This window comes from Nymphaea colorata, chromosome 14 (genome assembly GCF_008831285.2).
Source record: "Nymphaea colorata isolate Beijing-Zhang1983 chromosome 14, ASM883128v2, whole genome shotgun sequence".
Classification (NCBI taxonomy): Eukaryota; Viridiplantae; Streptophyta; class Magnoliopsida; order Nymphaeales; family Nymphaeaceae; genus Nymphaea; species Nymphaea colorata.
In genome coordinates this window covers 8794616-8812327 of record NC_045151.1, presented here as the reverse complement: position 1 = coordinate 8812327, position 17712 = coordinate 8794616, and the positions used below count along the sequence as shown (strand labels likewise).

At 38.2% G+C, this 17712-nt stretch overlaps 1 protein-coding gene across 1 annotated transcript; it reads left to right on the top strand.

Moving 5' to 3' along the window:
- The first annotated feature begins 2214 nt into the window (after positions 1 to 2214).
- LOC116267766 (uncharacterized) lies at positions 2215 to 5441 on the top strand. Its single transcript, XM_031649657.1, has 4 exons — positions 2215 to 2364; positions 2773 to 3480; positions 3600 to 3841; positions 5266 to 5441. The coding sequence occupies exons 2-3, from the start codon at positions 2788 to 2790 to the stop codon at positions 3789 to 3791; spliced, it is 885 nt and encodes a 294-aa protein (XP_031505517.1). The 5' UTR covers positions 2215 to 2364; positions 2773 to 2787; the 3' UTR covers positions 3792 to 3841; positions 5266 to 5441.
- The last annotated feature ends 12271 nt before the right edge of the window (positions 5442 to 17712 follow it).

Here is a 17712-nt window from a genome sequence, read left to right as displayed (position 1 = left end):
AGGAGGCTGAATTGTCAAATTAAAGGTTTTAAAGTTTGATTAGGACCTAAACATTATTTTTTAAAATTTTGATATAAAACAAGTGAAGTTTTTTTTAAATTACATATAATTTTTTTTAAAAAAAAAAAAAATTGAGGTGGGAGCCGAGGCCCAAACGGGCCTACCTTGGCTCCACCCTTCAATAGAGATTGAGTGGCGAGCTACATGTTATTGTTGTGCGCAGTTGTCTTGTTTTTTTATTATTTACATGCCTATGCTTTTAAATATTTATTTATTTACATATACTCATGGCCCTCGAGAAATGAAAACTCCTCAAATTGTGCCCCTTCCCTTAGCCAAAAATTGCTGCTTTTACCATCGTACAGATCGATCAAACTTTGGCTTTAAATGGATCCGGAAGCTTCCATCACAGTTCCATGGCTCAATATCCCACTTGGCTCATTCATAAGGCTTATGAAAGCAGGTTTAATTAATTTCGTCCCTTGAACAAGCTGCGTCGACATGAATGGACATGTGGACATGCGTGTTCCCATTCACTTGGTCTCTTTACCAGTTCGACCTTGCAATAAACCCTTTCATCCGAAGTCGATAGGGATGTTCAAATAGTTGATCTTATGGGGAGATCGAGTTGCATGCATGAGACGCAACAACAAATACGTACCAATTGAAAAAAGTTAGGAGGTTGCCATATTTTAAGTATATTTTATAAAAAATATTGTATTTTTATACTTTTAACTTTTCCATTATCCTTGTTGTTTTTGTAAAAAGGCTCCTCAATTAAAGGTATTTTGATCATTATGCACCCGAAATGTTTGCCTTCATTCCTACACGTAACTAGTGGGCATTTTTGTTTTCATTTTTCAATATGTTTATGCACCCGAAATGTTTGCCTTCATTCCTACACGTAACTAGTGGGCATTTTTGTTTTCATTTTTCAATATGTTTGTTTTATCAATAACAATTTATCTTTTACAAAAAAAGGTTACTTTTCTGTTTTTTTTTTTTCAACTTATCCTTCCAAGCTGTGGTGGGCAAACATGTGGTATAGTGTGGACAATTGCCTACTCAGCCCCACAAAGTACATTTATGTTTACATAGCTGCTGTCAAATATTTAATTATTTAAATATACAAGCATAAAAATTTGGAATTAGTGTACCTCCACCCAAAATTTCTTGCATCGCCACTGCTGCTTTGTCTTTCCTCCTGATCAAGTTCAATCTGGCCGACCGTTGAATCTCTTCTTTATTAATCTCCCATTACAAGGACGTGGATGCTTCGAAGTAGTTTGATAGCAACAGAACATGCAAGAACAAAAAATATGATCGTAACGACAGTATTTCCTTGGTAATTACCAACAATAACAATAACTCATTCATTGTTTTTCATTCCCATTCTGGTACTGTACGTAACAAAGAATACTATGGATCGTAGCTTCTTTATTGATAGTGCCAGTTATAATAACAGCACATTTATCGTAAAAAGGTGCGCAGGATTTCACGACAGCGCCTGCTGTCCTATGAATTCAGGTGCAAGACCAGCTTTTTCGTTTCAATTTCTCAAGACAATGATAATATTCAATAAAATAATATAATAACAATAATATACTACTGCGATGATTATTGCTATTACAACAGTAAATAATTAGAACTTAATTGGACAAGAACACTCGCGAGAGAAGGTAAAATATAAGGTTGCACCCATTGGCTTATGTTATTAACTGTACTCAGTTGTACTTAGATTTGTCAATTAGATTCAGATATCGGCCGGATTTTGATGGAAAATTAGAACTTACGACGAAATGGAATTCAGTCTTGATTTATTTATTTACCAAAAGTGACGAATTAATATGTCTAACTTGATAAATAGCAGCGTGCCTGGATCTTGGCCTTGTTTAATTTGAGGGTTTAAATTGGAAAAAGTGGTGCAGTTTTTCAGGAAAAATGCAACTGTTGACTGAATGTATCTCAGCAAAATGAGAAAACTTTCCGAATAATAAAGACAAAAAAGTTTGCTCTGGATATGAGAGAGAGAGAGAGAGAGAGAGGAGTCTTATCGATGTCCTTGGATGCCACATACAGTTGGTTACTCGCGAACAACCGCCAACCTGATTCCACTCCGCCCACTACCTACATTCCTCTTTCCTCTTCCCTAAAAGAGTGCCAGCGCCCAACCGCTTAAGTTATAACCAGCGCAGCCCATTAGATTTTGTTCAATCCAACTCAAAATTCTTTCTTGGATTCCCTTGCAACAGCAGTAAATTGCAGTGCTGCTGCTGCTCTCTCTCTCTCTCTTTGATTCTCTACAGAATCCGCAGGCAAGTGCAACGAACAACTGACGCTGTACGTACTGTCGTGAACAAAAAGGTTAGCATCTTCTATTTTAGTCGGTTTCTCATGCTTCAAATTCATCATTCTCATGAAGCAATGGCAATTAGTTCCTAACAAGCATCTATTTTCTCTGATTCTAGAGTCTCTTTTTCTTTCTCTCTATCTGGAGATAGCACTTTCACCCTCTTTGCATGTACTGTACTAATGTACTTAATCACATCCATTTACTGCATGTAAGATCAGAGGCGAGAACCTGTAACGCATAAAATAAGGGCCAAACTTCAATCTCATTCGTTATTCCGCAGTTTTTTCCCTGCTAAGGAAGCAACTGCTTTTACAAGAATATCAGCAGCAAATTTCATGCCTTTAAATTGTCCAACAAGGTCAATTAATGGAAGAGCATGCATCGGTACTCATAGTTAAACTGCTTTCTCTTTCTCCCAGATTTTGTTGGCAGCCATGGCAGTCAGGTTCCGCAACAGCTATGGGCCTCTTCAGTTCCTCAACTTTGTGCCTTGCAGTACCTTTGAACAGATGGAGCCATCTCTCGCGGAAGACTTGTCCAGTTATTGGGGTGACTTCGTTCCTCACACCATCGATTCAAATTCACTCTCCAATGCCAACGATGAATATCTCCACCAAGACTACAGTACCCATTTCCCCCCTTCCTTCCCTGAAGTCGCCTACAACATCTCGCCGCTGGAAAACTTTCCGGCGCAAGATGAGCCATTTGCCTGCTATTATGATGAAGCACTTCATGCGAAGCGTTTGAGGACCATTTATGAATGTTCTGCTCCAGATTGCATGCCAAACATATTGCTGGATCCTGGTGAGCACCCGGCCTTTCGAAACCAGTTAGTCTTGCCGGACTTCTTGCCGGTGCTTCCGACTCCAAATATTAATGCGTCCTACGTCGATCCGAATGTGCAAAATCTGGAGGCAGACGCTACAGCATTGTCACCACAGAGCATTGCTGCCAGGCAGAGGAGGAAGAGAATAAGTGAGAAGACTCAGGAGCTTGGAAGGCTCATTCCTGGGGGTGTGAAGATGAACACTGCCGAGATGCTTGCCGCTGCTGCAAAGTATGTCAAATTCCTGCAGGCCCAAGTTGGAATTCTACAGTTTCTCAAGCATTCTTCCCCTGCCCATCAGGCAAGCTCTCTCTCTCTCTCTCTCTCTCTCTCTTGTTGGCATGAGGGAGACAATGCAACGACGGCTGTGTTATATACAGAAGGTTGAAATATTAGAAGAATCTTCTCATGCTTGTGCAGGAAGAGGTCTGTGCTACATCAACAAGCAATATGCAGTTGCACCAGCTTCTTTCGTCCCCAGCCATGCAAGAGAAACTATACGGAGAAGAGACGTGCATCGTGCCTTTTAAGTCTGTAAGATATCTTGCAGAAGATCCCGACCTGCAAAAAAGCGAATCAATTTCCAAGGACCTGAAGAAGATGATACAATAATCTCAGGAGACTCGTCAAACGGTTTCGTTCACGTGAATTCACATACACAGGTATTTAAGCAGATGCCATGCCATCACAAAATTGCTGGCTTGCTACCTATAACTGCGTTCAACCTTTTTTAGTTTGCCTACATGCATTTCTGTCGTATTGCTTCTGTGAATGCTATCCATAATTTAGATGGATCCGAGGGACCAGTTAGTACCGGAGTAACAAATATCAGCATATCCTCGAAATATTGCAATCAAAACGCAAAAAACAAGTGAACGAAAAAAAAGATGAGGAAAGTAATATGATATGTTTAACAATATCACAAAAATGAAAACATTGTGATATTTTCACGAGGTTTTTCGGAAGAACATTTCTAATAGGTTTGAAAATCTTTTTGAGTTTGTTTTAACAATTTATAGTTAATTTGCAAATCTTTTCTAAGAAAATGACTTGAAAATCCAAAATTTAAAATTTTCTATATTGTTTTTATGCATTCTGGAGACTTTTACAGGCAATCAAGCAACTGTGACACATGATGAGCTCAATCCTCATGGTAGTGCGGGCCAAGACAGGATCATGCTTCATGTGCTCCCCTGAAAGTTCCCGGTTTATAGGTTTTAAGGAGCCTCCGGGTGAAGGTTGCTAGGGTGTAAGGGGCTCTCCTTTAATTTTGAATTCTTTATTGATGCACAAACGACGGCAGACATATGTACCTGAGACATCCGGATGGACGGAGGAATCCACTAACATATGATAGCTTATGAATTAACTACATATATTGTCTTTCTTCTAACCTTCTATGCCTGCCATCGTTTCTACATCAATAAAGAATTCCAAATTAAAGGAAAGCTCGAGGGTTTCAGCTTTTCTATGCACCATAGCTGGGTTATAATGGTCCAAATGGACTATTTTTAGTTGGATACGTGATCTCATGAAACTGCTTCACATATATCCAGATTATTAAGCTGATCATTTAAGTCGACCAGTTCTGATCATATATTTGGATTCCATATATTAGATCTAGCTAGTTTGGAACCCGGTGGGATTTGGATAATTTTTAGATCTAGGATGGATCTGGATGAAAGGATTATTTATATGTTTTTCTTTTTGTTATACGCATTTTGTTAGTTTTATTGGATGCTATTCGTCTTTGGTACTTCTAATTGTCAGATGCATGCAGTACTATCAGTCTCTCACATAATTAATTTCCATATTTTTATCAGTTACAATTATTTTTTATTTGTATTTTCACATCTGGATTCAGATAGAAAACACTAGTATTTTGTATTTGGATTTCAGATATAATAACATCCAACCAAACTTGACACTTTTGCACCTCCCTCTGGTTAATCATATTTAATAGATGTTCAGTTCCAAATGCATCATTGAGCACAACTTTAAATTCCTTTTCAGTTTCCACAGCTAATGGGAAAAGGAAATCAGTTTCTTTCCTCTTTGCTAACTGCTAGTTTTTCTTCTCTGACAGTGAAAAGTTCAACGAAAACGCTGAGGTGCAGATTGTGAGAATTACAAGTGGGTGCATTTACTAACTGCAACTGATCATATATCTAACATCATGATTAATTACTATGTACGTGCCGGATGTGAAGATGCAAAATATTCTTTTTCCTTCCATATGAACTTTCTTCCTAGTTAGAGTAAGCTGCGAAAATTTCATGGATTTAAATTATTGTAAGATCCTCTAATGTAAATATTAATATTTACTCGACTTCCTTTTCTTCCATCAATTTCATCAGTTGCGTTGGTCTGCGCCTTTTTTCTTTCTTTCTTTCCGTTTCTTTCTTTTTCTTTTAAGGTTTTCTTATTGCAAATGAGTCGGATCAGGTTCAAAGATTGTACTATTACCCAATCCATTTGCGAACCCAATTCCTGCTAATGGATTTTTATACATCTGTACCGGTATATAACAAACAGCAAAAGCCGAAGCTTGAGGCGCAAGAAAATTAGAATGGTAACTGTCAGTTGGGTTTTTAATTTAATTTATTTTGAATTTGGTGTATAACAAAACAAACAAAAAAAAGGAATCTACATATCGGGTCCCGAAGAGTGAATCATATGACGGGTCAGATCATGATCCGATACCCATGCAGAAGAGTTAAAAGGTAGCGAAAATTATCGTACTTGGTCGCACCCATCTCCAGTCGCTAACTACATATTTGTAAACAATGCGTGGATCGAGTTCCATGCACAACCATAAGATAGTTAATCAAGGTTTCTTGTTTTCTTTAGGGGTGTTTGATAGCATAGGACTTGAGACCTGAGGTGAATTGAGATTACTGAGAATCTCAGGTCTGTAGATTTAAGGAACGGTCCCCTCCCATCCAATCTCAAAGTCCAACGTTTTGACTTTTTTGTTTGTACTGTGGTAAAATCATCTTTTTCATGTAGTGGTAAAATCGGGTGCTTGTTTGTACTGTGGGTCCTATATAAAACGGATCATGAAATTGGAATTTAAAGCTATCAAACAGACCTTTATAGCTTTGGCGGCCTTCCATCTTCAGGATGCAGATCAGACAAGAAACTGTGAAATTTCGATTAAGGGAAAAAATTTAGTGAAATTTGAGGTCTAAATTCAAATTTAATGAGAAAAAAATAATTATTCCTTGAGATTTCAGAATTTCTATAGAAATCGAATGTACATATTGGCTATATGGAACATCGGGATCGTGTACCCTGCAGCCTGTTTTGTTCATTTTTTTAGTCGTCTTCCCAAAAAATTTTCAGATGGGTGCTCCATGACCAATGCATGTGCGCGTGTAACCAGACATAATAACTTTGAAACAGACTTTTTTACTCTTTTTTTTTACATCCGCTCCATTAATTTCAAGATTATTAGATTCTAGATAGAAGTAGAACCCGGAAAACTAGTCCCAAATATATATATATATATAACCGACATTTTCTCTCACCTTTCCACCTAATTTTTCATTCAATTCCAAAATGAAACTGGTGTAAATAATTTCTTTTTATGTATGCATGTGTTTGTGTGTACGCATGCAATCTATAATTTGATCAATTGGTCTAGATATGTCTGGATAACCAAAAACCAATAAATTGATCACTTAGTTTTTTTTGTGAGCCTGTGGCTCAGTCAAATGCTTTTAATTCCATGGTCATTGGTCAAATAGGTAGACGTAATATCTACACATTTTCAATGTCAAAATTTTGATTTTTATGTGACAATAGTTGCATGACTTTACTTTGAAAGCAGACAAAAAATCAAAAGATTAGCTGCCCAATTCAGGTAATTGGACTAAATACAGGTCAAATTTGCTATTGGATAGGAATTTATAAACGAAAATTCATATAAATGCAAGATGGTACAAGTTAAATAAAAATGAAAAAATGGAATTTTACAGCCTCCCCTTTGTCACTGGGCTCTTTCAGAAGAGTCCAGGGAAAGGGAAGGGGCTGTGTTGGCAACATATGGAACAAAGAGGAAAAAAAAAAGGAATAACGGGAGAGAAGAATAGAAGAGGATATTAGAAAACATGAAAAGGAAGCAATATCAAGTGAGCAAGAGCAGATTTATGTGGTTAGGCACTTGGGACTACGTCCACGGAGGAAGAAGGAGACTGGTATTTTATTTATCCTTAATTGCTTACAATCAAAGAGAGAAAGGGGGTTTTTATACATTCTGAATGAGAGGAGGACGGTTATCAAAACTTTCCAAAGAAATAGAGAGGATTTCCTTCCTTCTTTTTTGATCATGCACAATCTCATCATAACAACAGAATGTAGCTGATTTTGATATTTTGGCAACACCAATCCTCTTCCCCAAATCTCGCAACAATCTCCCCCTCAAGTTGGAGGACAGATATCAATCTATGCCAACTTGTTTACAATGCTTTGATGCTTCTCTCGTACTAGGCTCTTGGTGAAAATATCGGCCAACTGATTTTCACTTTTAACATGACAGGTTTCGATAGTTCCATCTTGAATATTTTCTCTAACGAAGTGACAGCCAATTTCAATGTGTTTGGTTCTTTCATGAAAGACCGGATTTGTCCCAATATAGATTGCAGTCATATTGTTGCATATAAGCATTATGGAGTCTTGCACGTCAATATTCATGTCCTTCAAAAGCGCTTTAATCCACACTAGTTCACATGTACATCCAACCATAGCTCTGTATTATGCTTCAGCACTTGATTGAGCAACTACAGATTATTTTTTACTTCTCCAAGTTACAAGATTTCCTCCAACAAAAGTGCAAAAACCAGAAGTAGATCTTCGATCGTTTGGATCCTCTGCCCAGTCTGCATCAGTATAACCCACGACATCTAGTGGCAGATCACATTTCACTAAAATTCCTTTTCCAGGACATTTTTTCAAATACCTCAAGATTCTATGAGCCGCTTCAATGTGAGATGATCTAGGAGAATGCATAAACTGACTTATGAGACTCACACCATAGAATATGTCTGGTCTTGTAACAGTTAAATATATGAGTTTACCGACAAGTTTCTGAAAGCTTTGAATATTCTCAACGAGTTCTCCTTTATCTTTCTTTAATTTACAATTGGCTTCAAGGGGTGTCTCTGCTGGTTTGGCACCCAAGCATCCTGTTTCTTTCAATAGATCTAACGTATACTTCCTTTGGCAAAAGAAGACTCTTTTGTTTGAGTATGCAACTTCAATTCCTAAGAAGAATCTTAGTATTCTCAAATTTTTGATTTCAAACAGCCGATTAAGATCGTCTTTGACACGTGGCATAAAATTAATATCATCACCTGTCATTATTATGTCGTCCACATAGACTAGGAGAATGCAAATTTTAAAGTTTCTCAAAGACGTAAACATAGTATGATTAGCACTGCTTCTTTTGAAACCCAATTTTGCAAGCGCATCATTGAGACGAGAGAACCAAGCTTGCGGTGACTGTTTCAAACCATATAGAGCCTCTTTCAATTTGGATACGTACCTGTGCTCATTTCTTATACCTTTTGGTGCTTCCATATAAACTTCTTCGTTAAGTTCACCATGAAGAAAAGCATTTTTCACATCAAGTTGAGTAAAAGACCATCTCTTGTTTGCTGCTACTGAAATTAACATTCGAACAGAACCCATTTTTGCAACAAGAGCAAAGATTTCAGTATAATCAATACCTTCAGTTTGAGTGAATCCTTTGGCACCCAAGCGAGCTTTGTAGCGCTCTACACTTCCATTATTGTTATACTTTATTCGATATACCCACTTGCATCCAACCAGCTTCTTGCCATCAGGCAGAGGAATTAGATCCCATGTTTGATTTTTTTTCAGTGCCGCAAGCTCTTCTTTCATTGCATTAAGCCACTTTGGATCAGACTTTGCCTCCTCATAAGTTTTTCGTTCATGTTGGTAGTAAGTATTTAGGATATAGGATTTATAGTGAATGGGCAGATTTTCGAATGATAGGTATTGGTCTATGGAATGGAATGATTTTTGTTGGTTGTAAGATAGGTGTCATAGTCACTAAATTTTGTTGGTGGTCTAGTAGGACGGGTAGATTGTCTAGTGAAATTTTCTGGTTGGTTTGAATTGCTGAAATTGAAATTTGGTTCGGTGGAAAGAGTGAGAGGATTGATGCTGGTGTCGGGTTCTTGAGGCGGAATTAAGGACACATCATTTGAAATGATTTTATCTAGCTCAAAATGAGGTTCAACCATAGGCAATACGGGCTGCTTGCTAGCACTAGGAGCTTCATAGCTGGTTTCACCCATTGGCAGAGTGAGTTGTTTGATGGGATTAGCGACATTCATCTCCCCCTATCTTTGGTAATCAAAGAAGGATTCCTGTTCAAAAAACTTCACATCACGAGATATAAATAATCTTCTAGTGACTGGATCATAACATTTATACCCTTTCTTTCTACTGAAATAATCGAGGAAGATGCTTTTGATAGCACGCTTTTCAAATTTGTTCATAAACTTTTCTTGTATATGAACATAGCATTTGCATTCAAAAACTTTAAGATGCTTTATAGAAACCTTTCTATTGAGAAGAAGTTCAATAGGAACTTGATTTTCAATGCTAGAACTTGGTGCCCTATTGATAATATAACAGGTCGTAGCAATCGCATCATTCCGAAAATGAAAAGGAACATGCATGTGAGTCATTAGAGATCGAGCAACATTCAGTAGTTGTCTGTTTTTTCGTTCTACCACTCCGTTTTGTTGCGGGGTATCTGCACAAGAATATTGAGGTTGTGTACCTTCTCCTTTTAGAAAAGTTTCAAGAGCATCATTCACATATTCTTCACTATTGTCAGAGCGAAGTTTTTTAATCTTTACTCCATATTGAGTATGTATCATCTTTAAAAATTCTTTGAAAGTACTAAAAACTTCACTCTTATACTTAAGAAAGAACAACCAAGTCATGCGAGTCTTATCATCAATAAAAGAGACATAATATCTAAATCCAAAATATGACACTTCTGGGGCTGGTCCCCAAGCATAAGAATGAACTAAATCAATGATATCCTTTGATTTTTCAGTAGAAGATTGGAAATGTAATCTCGTGGATTTAGAAAGTTCACAAGCATCACATGATTTATTTTCAACTGTAAGATTTGGAATAAGACGAGTTAAACTCTGATCAGAGATCTGACCAAGTCTGACGTGCCAGGTCCAGTAGTGAGAACGCCGGTCTTGCTGATCATCCACAATGAGGTTGCAACAATTTGCGTCCATAACGTACAGCCCATTCTGCTCATGCCTTCTACCAATCTCCCGGTTCATCACACAATCCTGAAATATCACACTCTTTAAAAAAAAACAGCCAAACAATTATCAGACTTGGTTAATTTGCTTATTGACATTAGATTAGCTGACAGTTTTGGAATATATAAAACTTGAGATTTAAAACCGATCTTTGTTTTGTTTTGTCAAGATTAATCAGTTTGGTTAAGTCGCTAGACATATGATCGGTGGCCCCTGTATCAACAACCCATGCAGAACGATTTAAAGTAGCAGTCAAAGCAAAGTTGTTACCTTCTGAATTGCTGACGGGCTGAGACGATTCTAGATTAGTCTTTGTGAACTTCTGAAAAAAATTCTCAAGGTCGTCTTTGGTGACAAAGTTTGCTAAATCAGGATTGGTGGAAGACGTTGACTTGGTGGAGGACATAGCTTTGTCTCTTGTTGACCAGTCTGCTAGCGGTGGGTGCATCTAATTTTATTTCTCCTTTTCTGATAGCTGAAGTTGACGTTGAAAGATTTGTTAGTGTTTGGGAGTTTTTGATCCCCTTTGACAAAATCAACTTGAGCGACGCACGCCATTCGTTCATGACTTTCTTCAGAAAGTTTAGTTTTGGAATTCATAACTTGTCTTCGTGCAGCCTCCCTTTGTATCATTTGACAAACATCGTTGAAGTTGGGCAGCCGAGTGGTATTGAGGATTTGACTCCTAATTTCTTCATAATTCGCTCCTAAACCTACCAATAGCTTAAAGATTTTGTCTTTCTCAAAACGATTTTTGTATGTATCGGGATCAGTGTTAGCAGGCCTATATTGCAGAAGTTCATCAAATTGGCTTTTGAGCTCTCTTATGTGGAGATTCAATGGCATGTCGCCCTTCATAAGATTGGAAATCTCAACCTGAATTTCATAGATCCGTGCGAGATTATTTTGTTTGAAAAAGAGTTGTTTTAACTCATCCCAAATCTCCTTTGCAGTTTCTTGATACATAAACAGATTTGAAATAAAGGGTTCCATGGAGTTAATAAGCCACGACATCACTATATCATTTTCAGATTGCCAATCATCAAATTTTGGATCTAACCTGTAAGGAGGACTAATCTTCCCATTTATGTATCCAACCTTAGATTGACCACTTAAAAACAGTCGAGCTGCCTTAGCCCACCTTAGGTAGTTGGCGCCATTCAATAGGGTATTGGTGATTTTCAAAGGCTGGCTGCTTTGTTCATTGCTTTTAAGAACCTTATGATTGTTTGCCATGGAATAATAGAATAATACCAAACACCACTTCACAAAGTGCAGGAGGAATTACAGAATACAGCAGTGGTAAGTAAGAGAAAAACGTAGAGATAAATCCTTGTTAAGTCTCGATCATTCAAACCCGCGTTTGTGGTAAGCAAGAGAAAAACGTAGAGATAAATAATCTCAAAAAACAGGGGAGAAGAGAAAACCACCCGATCAAGAAGAAACCTCTGCCTGACCGGCGGTGAAGGCTTTTGGTTTCTCTCCTTAGTCCTTAACAGCAGCTCCCAGCAACCAATTGATGGCAAATCTTTGAGAAAAATAGCTCAGAATAGAGAGGCAGCAAGAAGAAAACTGGTAGAGAGCCTTCACATCCCAACTCGTGAACAGAAATTGGCAAAACAGAGAACCCGATGGTTGTCAGCAACAGGCGTCTCTTCAAAAAATCATACCTCTGTAATGGCTACTCCAAAAAATCTGAAAATTGGTGGGGACGTTCCTCAAAAGTAGACGATTCTGAGGAGCCCTTGCTCGACCCCTGACGTTGCTGGAGATGACAACGCCGGTCAATTTTACGGCAGGTTCCCTGGCGGGCGCAGTTGCAGTCAGTACTTCCAGTAACAAGCGTCTCTTCAAAAAATCATAACTCTGTAATGGCTGCTCCAAAAAATCTAAATTGGTGGGAACGTTCCTCAGAAGTAGACGATTCTGAGGAGCCCTAGCTTGACCCCTGTCGTTGCCGGAGATGACAACGCCAGTCAATTTTGTGGCAGGTTCCCTGGCGGGCGCAGTTGCAGGCAGTCTTCCAGCGACAGAGGTCTCTTCAAAAATTTATAACTTCTTAACTGCTGCGTCTAAAATTCTGAAAATTGGTGGGGACGTTTCTCAGAATTAGACGATTCTGACGAACCCTTGCTAGACCCCTGATGTCGCCGGAGGTGACAACGCCGGCCAATTTTGCGGCATGTTCCCTGGCAGGCGATACTCTGTTTTGTGACTCCTTCAAACGGCTCTGTCGCTGGAAGTTAAGAAGTTATAACAGCAGTAGCTTTATGTAACCTGCTCTGATACCTTATTATATAACACATGAAAAGGAAGCAATATCAAGTGAGCAAGAGCAGATTTACTTGGTTCGGCACTTGGGCCTAATTCTGAAAGAGACGATAACTAGGAGGACGGTTATCAAAACTTTCCAAAGAAATAAAGAAGATTTCCTTCCTTCTTTTTTTTTATCATGTACAATCTCATCGTAACAGCAGAATGTAACTGATTCTGATGTTTTGGGAACACCAATCCTCTTACAAAAATGTCGCAACAGAGGAGTGAGTGAGCTGAAAGAGAAACAAAGTAGTGAGAGAGGAAGACAAAAGAAGAGCAGCAGCGGCCTGCTGCTGTTGACGCATCTATAGAAAGGAAAAATGAAAAAAAACCAAAAAGAGAACAGACAAAATAATCAGCAGAGGGAAGTAAAAGGGAAAAAGTCTCGGCTGAAGAAGAAGAAGATGAGGAAAATAAGAAAGTTGTGAGAGAGGGAGACAAAAGAAGAGCAGCAGCGGCCTGCTGCTGTTGACGCATCTATAGTAAGGAAGAAACAAAAAAACAAAAAGAAAACAGACAAAAAAAACAGCAGCAGGGAAGTAAAAGGGAAAAATTGTCGGCTGGAAGAAGAAGAGGAGGAAAATAAAAATAGTAGCATACTGCAGTGTGAAAAGAGAAGAAAAAGAAAATTGGAAAAGCTCCACAGTTGGGAATAAGGTGTAAGACGGTTTGTTATGCAGCAGAAGACTCTCTATGTAGATGCAGAAGATCTCGAGCGTCCCCTGTTAAGAACAGCAAACAAGAACAAGAGGAAGAGCAAGAGAGAGAAGACAAGTCAGTTTTTCCTTTTTTGGGGTTTTCTTCCAAAGGGCTTCTCACGGATGATTCCTTCTCAAGAGTTATAGCTAGGAATTTAAAGCCTAGCCCCTTAGGTTTTCCCCAAACCCTAGCTGCGGTTAGTTGGGAGATATCTTAGGAGATACTTTAGGAGCACTTCTAGTAACTGCTTTGCAGTTACATATTCGGATAGGGCTCAATGGCCATTATCCAACATCTCCCACTTGGCCATGAGACCGCCAGTTTTCTTCCACTATATGTGGGTTTTCTTTGCTCAGTTTGTTACGTGGTTTTCCTTAATTGGCTTATCCAACGTAATCCAAACCTTTTTCAAAGTTTTTAGCGAGGTTTTCCATTCAATGGTTTTTCCTTCGCAACCTTCAAATATATCTTAGCCCCATATGGGCTACATGCTTTGAAAACAAATCTTCAGATATCCCCTTAGTTAAGGGATCAGCTACCATATCATTGGTAGGCAAATAATCAACCGAGATTTCATTTTTCTCGATCATTTCATGAACATAATGGTATTTCACCATTATATGTTTACTCTTTCAGCTAACAGCTCCATTTTTCATCAGAGATATTGCTGCCTGATTATCACAGTATAGTTGGACCGGTTCATGAGCAAGATCTAATTTCAAGTCTTTCAAGAACCGATTTATCCAGACAGCAAAAGTAGTTGCAATATTGCATGCTACATACTCTGCTTCTTGTGTGTGCTGAGCAATACATCCCTGTTTCTTACAGGACCAGGCTATCGCCCCACCTCCAAAGAGAAAAACATACCCTGAAGTGGATTTACTATCATCTTTACAGCCTGCAAAATCTGCATCAGAATAGCCAACTAAAGTTAGCTCATCTGCTTGATAAGACAATTTCAGTCCTTTTGTTCCTTTAATATACCGAAAAATTCTTTTAACTGCTTGCCAATGAGGCCATCCAGGATTACTTTGATAACGACTTACCAGACCGATAGGAAAACTTATGTCCGGTCTGGTACAAAGCATTAAATACATTAGACTACCAACTGCTTGTGCATATGGAACATTTAATTTTTGTTGTCCTTCATTGGGACAATCATTCCTGCTTAAGTTTGCTCCTTTAGCTATAGGAGTCCCAATTGGTTTGCAGTCTAACATACGAAATTTCTTCAAGATATAATCAATATACTGTTCCTGGCTTAAACTCAGGACTCTTGAGTTTCTATCTCGAGTGATTTTTATTCCTAATATATAGGATGCTTCACCCAAGTCCTTCATTTCGAAGTTTTTATTTAGCCAAGTCTTCGTTTTGTATATCATATCGTTATCATTTCCTGTTAATAATATGTCATCAACATATAATGATAGAATACAAAAAAGACTCCCACTTTTCCAAACGTATACACAGTGGTCTAGTTGGTTTGCTACAAACCTAAGTTTTGTAATTGCTTTGTGAAAAGCAAAATACCACTGTCTTGGAGACTGTTTCAGTCCATATAACGATTTATTCAACTTGTATACTTTGTCTTCTTTTTCTTTGATGACATATCCCTGCGGTTGAGTCATATATATAGTTTCTTTCAACTCACCGTTCAGAAAAGCAGTCTTCACATCCATCTGACAAATATCCAAGTCATAGAATGCCGCGATAGCCAAAATTATTCTGATTGATGCGAACTTTGCAACCGGTGAATAGGTCTCTGAGTAATCAATTCCTTCCTTTTGGGAAAAACCTTTCGCTACCAGTCTGGCTTTGAATTTTTCAACTGATCCGTCTGCTTTATATTTCTTCCTTAGTACCCATTTACATCCAATGGGTTTTCTGTCATTAGGAAGATCTACTAATTCCCAGACTTTATTCTTTTCTATGGATTCAATTTCTTCATCCATAGCATTCACCCAATCTGACGATTCATGTGAGCTTACTGCTTCATCATATGTCAGATTGTCAGACATTTCGTCAATGTCTGCTAGGTAGCATAGCTCCTCTGCCAAATATACATAATAATCATTTAAATATGAAGGAGGAGCTCTAGGTCTTTTATGACCTGATAACGTCTGAGATGATGAAGTATTCATATCAGTTGGTTCATTGCCTAACTGATCTTCAGTCGGTTCATTTCCTGACTGTTCCTCAGACGATTCTTGTTCAGTTGGTTCATTGCCAAACTGAACTCCAGTCGGTTCATTTCCTGACTGACCTCCAGTCGGTTCATTACCAGACTGTTCATCTGAATAAATCAGATCATCCAGTGTATCATTTCGATATTCCACTGGATCATAATCTTTATTATTGAGTTCTTCTATGAACTCTACATCTCTGCTTTCTATAAGTCCCATAGATGAATGATATAATCTGTAGCCCTTGGATCCTTTTGGGTATCCAATAAATATACATCTCACTGATCTATTATCTACTTTATCCAATTTTGGATCTAGAATTTTCACGTGTGCTACAGATCCCCATCTCCTTAAATATCTCAGATCTGGTTTTATACCAGTCCATCTTTCATAAGGAGTGGTTGGGACTGCTTTGCAGGGCACTCGGTTTATTGTATACATAGCTGTCAACACAGCTTCTCCCCAAAAAACTTTTGGTAATTGTGCTCCTGCCAACATGGATCTCACCATGTTCAAGAGGGTTCTATTACACCTCTCAGCCGCACCATTTTGTTGTGGTGTTCTAGGCATTGTCTTTTGTCTATTAATTCCAAGGTCTTTGCAGTATTTGAGGAATTCACTAGAAGTGTATTCTCCTCCTCGATCAGACCTTATAATTTTGATATTCCTTCCAAGTTGTCTCTCGACTTCAGATTTGTATTCCTTGAATTTCTCAAATGCTTCAGATTTATATCTGATTAAGTATATGTAACCAAATCTTGAGAAGTCGTCAATGAAAGTTATGAAATATAACTTGCCACTATGAGTTTGGATCCTAAAAGGTCCACAGATATCTGTATGAATTATCTCTAATAATTCAGTTGCCCAAATTACTTCAGACGGAAATGGTTTCCTGGTCATTTTTCCGTATACACATGATTCGCATTTTGCAAAATCATTTATATTTATGTCAGGTGTTAAACCTTGTTGTGCTAGAGTCTGTATCTTTTTTATGCTTATATGGCTTAATCTTTCATGCCATAAGTTTACATTCACACTCATTGCACAATCGAAATAAGCAGAACTTGAAGCTTCATTCATGTCATTCAGTTTGAACATACCATGTTCTTTTACAAATTTTCCACTAAACATGAGTCTTCCATGTTTTCCCACTGTTACTTTCCCTGGAATAAAACATACTTCAAAACCTTTCCCAGTTAGTGCAGGAACTAACACTAGATTCCTCCTCATGGAAGGGACATACAAAACTTCGTTAAGTACAACACTTGTACCCCCAACATTTAAACGATATGCCCCAATTCCCATGACATCACAATAAGAATTGTTTCCCATATAGACTTTGTGGGTTCCTGGACTCAGATTTTCCATGTGGATCACTCCTTCTTTCGTCTTCGCAATGTGACGAGTTGCTCCTGAATCGACCCACCATCAAGTTAGATCTCCATCTGCAAACAGACATTCTGATACGACACAGATGACTTCTCTATCAGAGTCTCCTTGAGGCTTCCTTCTGTTGTAGTTGCCCCGACCAATGTTGTCTTTCTTACTCGGGAATTTTGTCCTGCAATTCTTCTTTATATGTCCAGACTTCCCGCATCTGTAGCATTTCACTACAGTTCCTTGAGATTTGTTAGTACCTGCATAATTGCTCTTGAACTTGCCATTGTTTCGATTTTTAAATTGTTTTGATTTTATAGGCACATGACAACCAGCAGGTTTTTCCTGGACTGTCATCAACTCTGTTCTATTTTTCTTGGTCAGTCGTTGTTGCTGTAGAGCTAACTGTATAGGAAGCTTTTCTAACGTAAGGGTATCAAATTGAACACTCAAAGCAGTAACTGCCATATCCCAAGAAGGAGGTAGGCTGTTCAGAATTGTGCTGATCTGCATATTGTCAGATATGACATTCCCTACCACAGCTAAATCTTTAGTCATGACCAACATCTTATTGACATGGTCCATTACATTATCTGACTCTTTCATCCTATAAGAATTGTATTGTTCTTGCAGTAG

Excerpts from the sequence above, each read along its gene's own strand:
- LOC116267766 (XM_031649657.1), top strand. The coding sequence starts at position 2,788 with ATGGCAGTCAGGTTCCGCAACAGCTATGGGCCTCTTCAGTTCCTCAAC. Across the intron at positions 3,481-3,599 it reads ATTCTTCCCCTGCCCATCAG|GAAGAGGTCTGTGCTACATC; the intron begins GCAAGCTCTCTC and ends ATGCTTGTGCAG.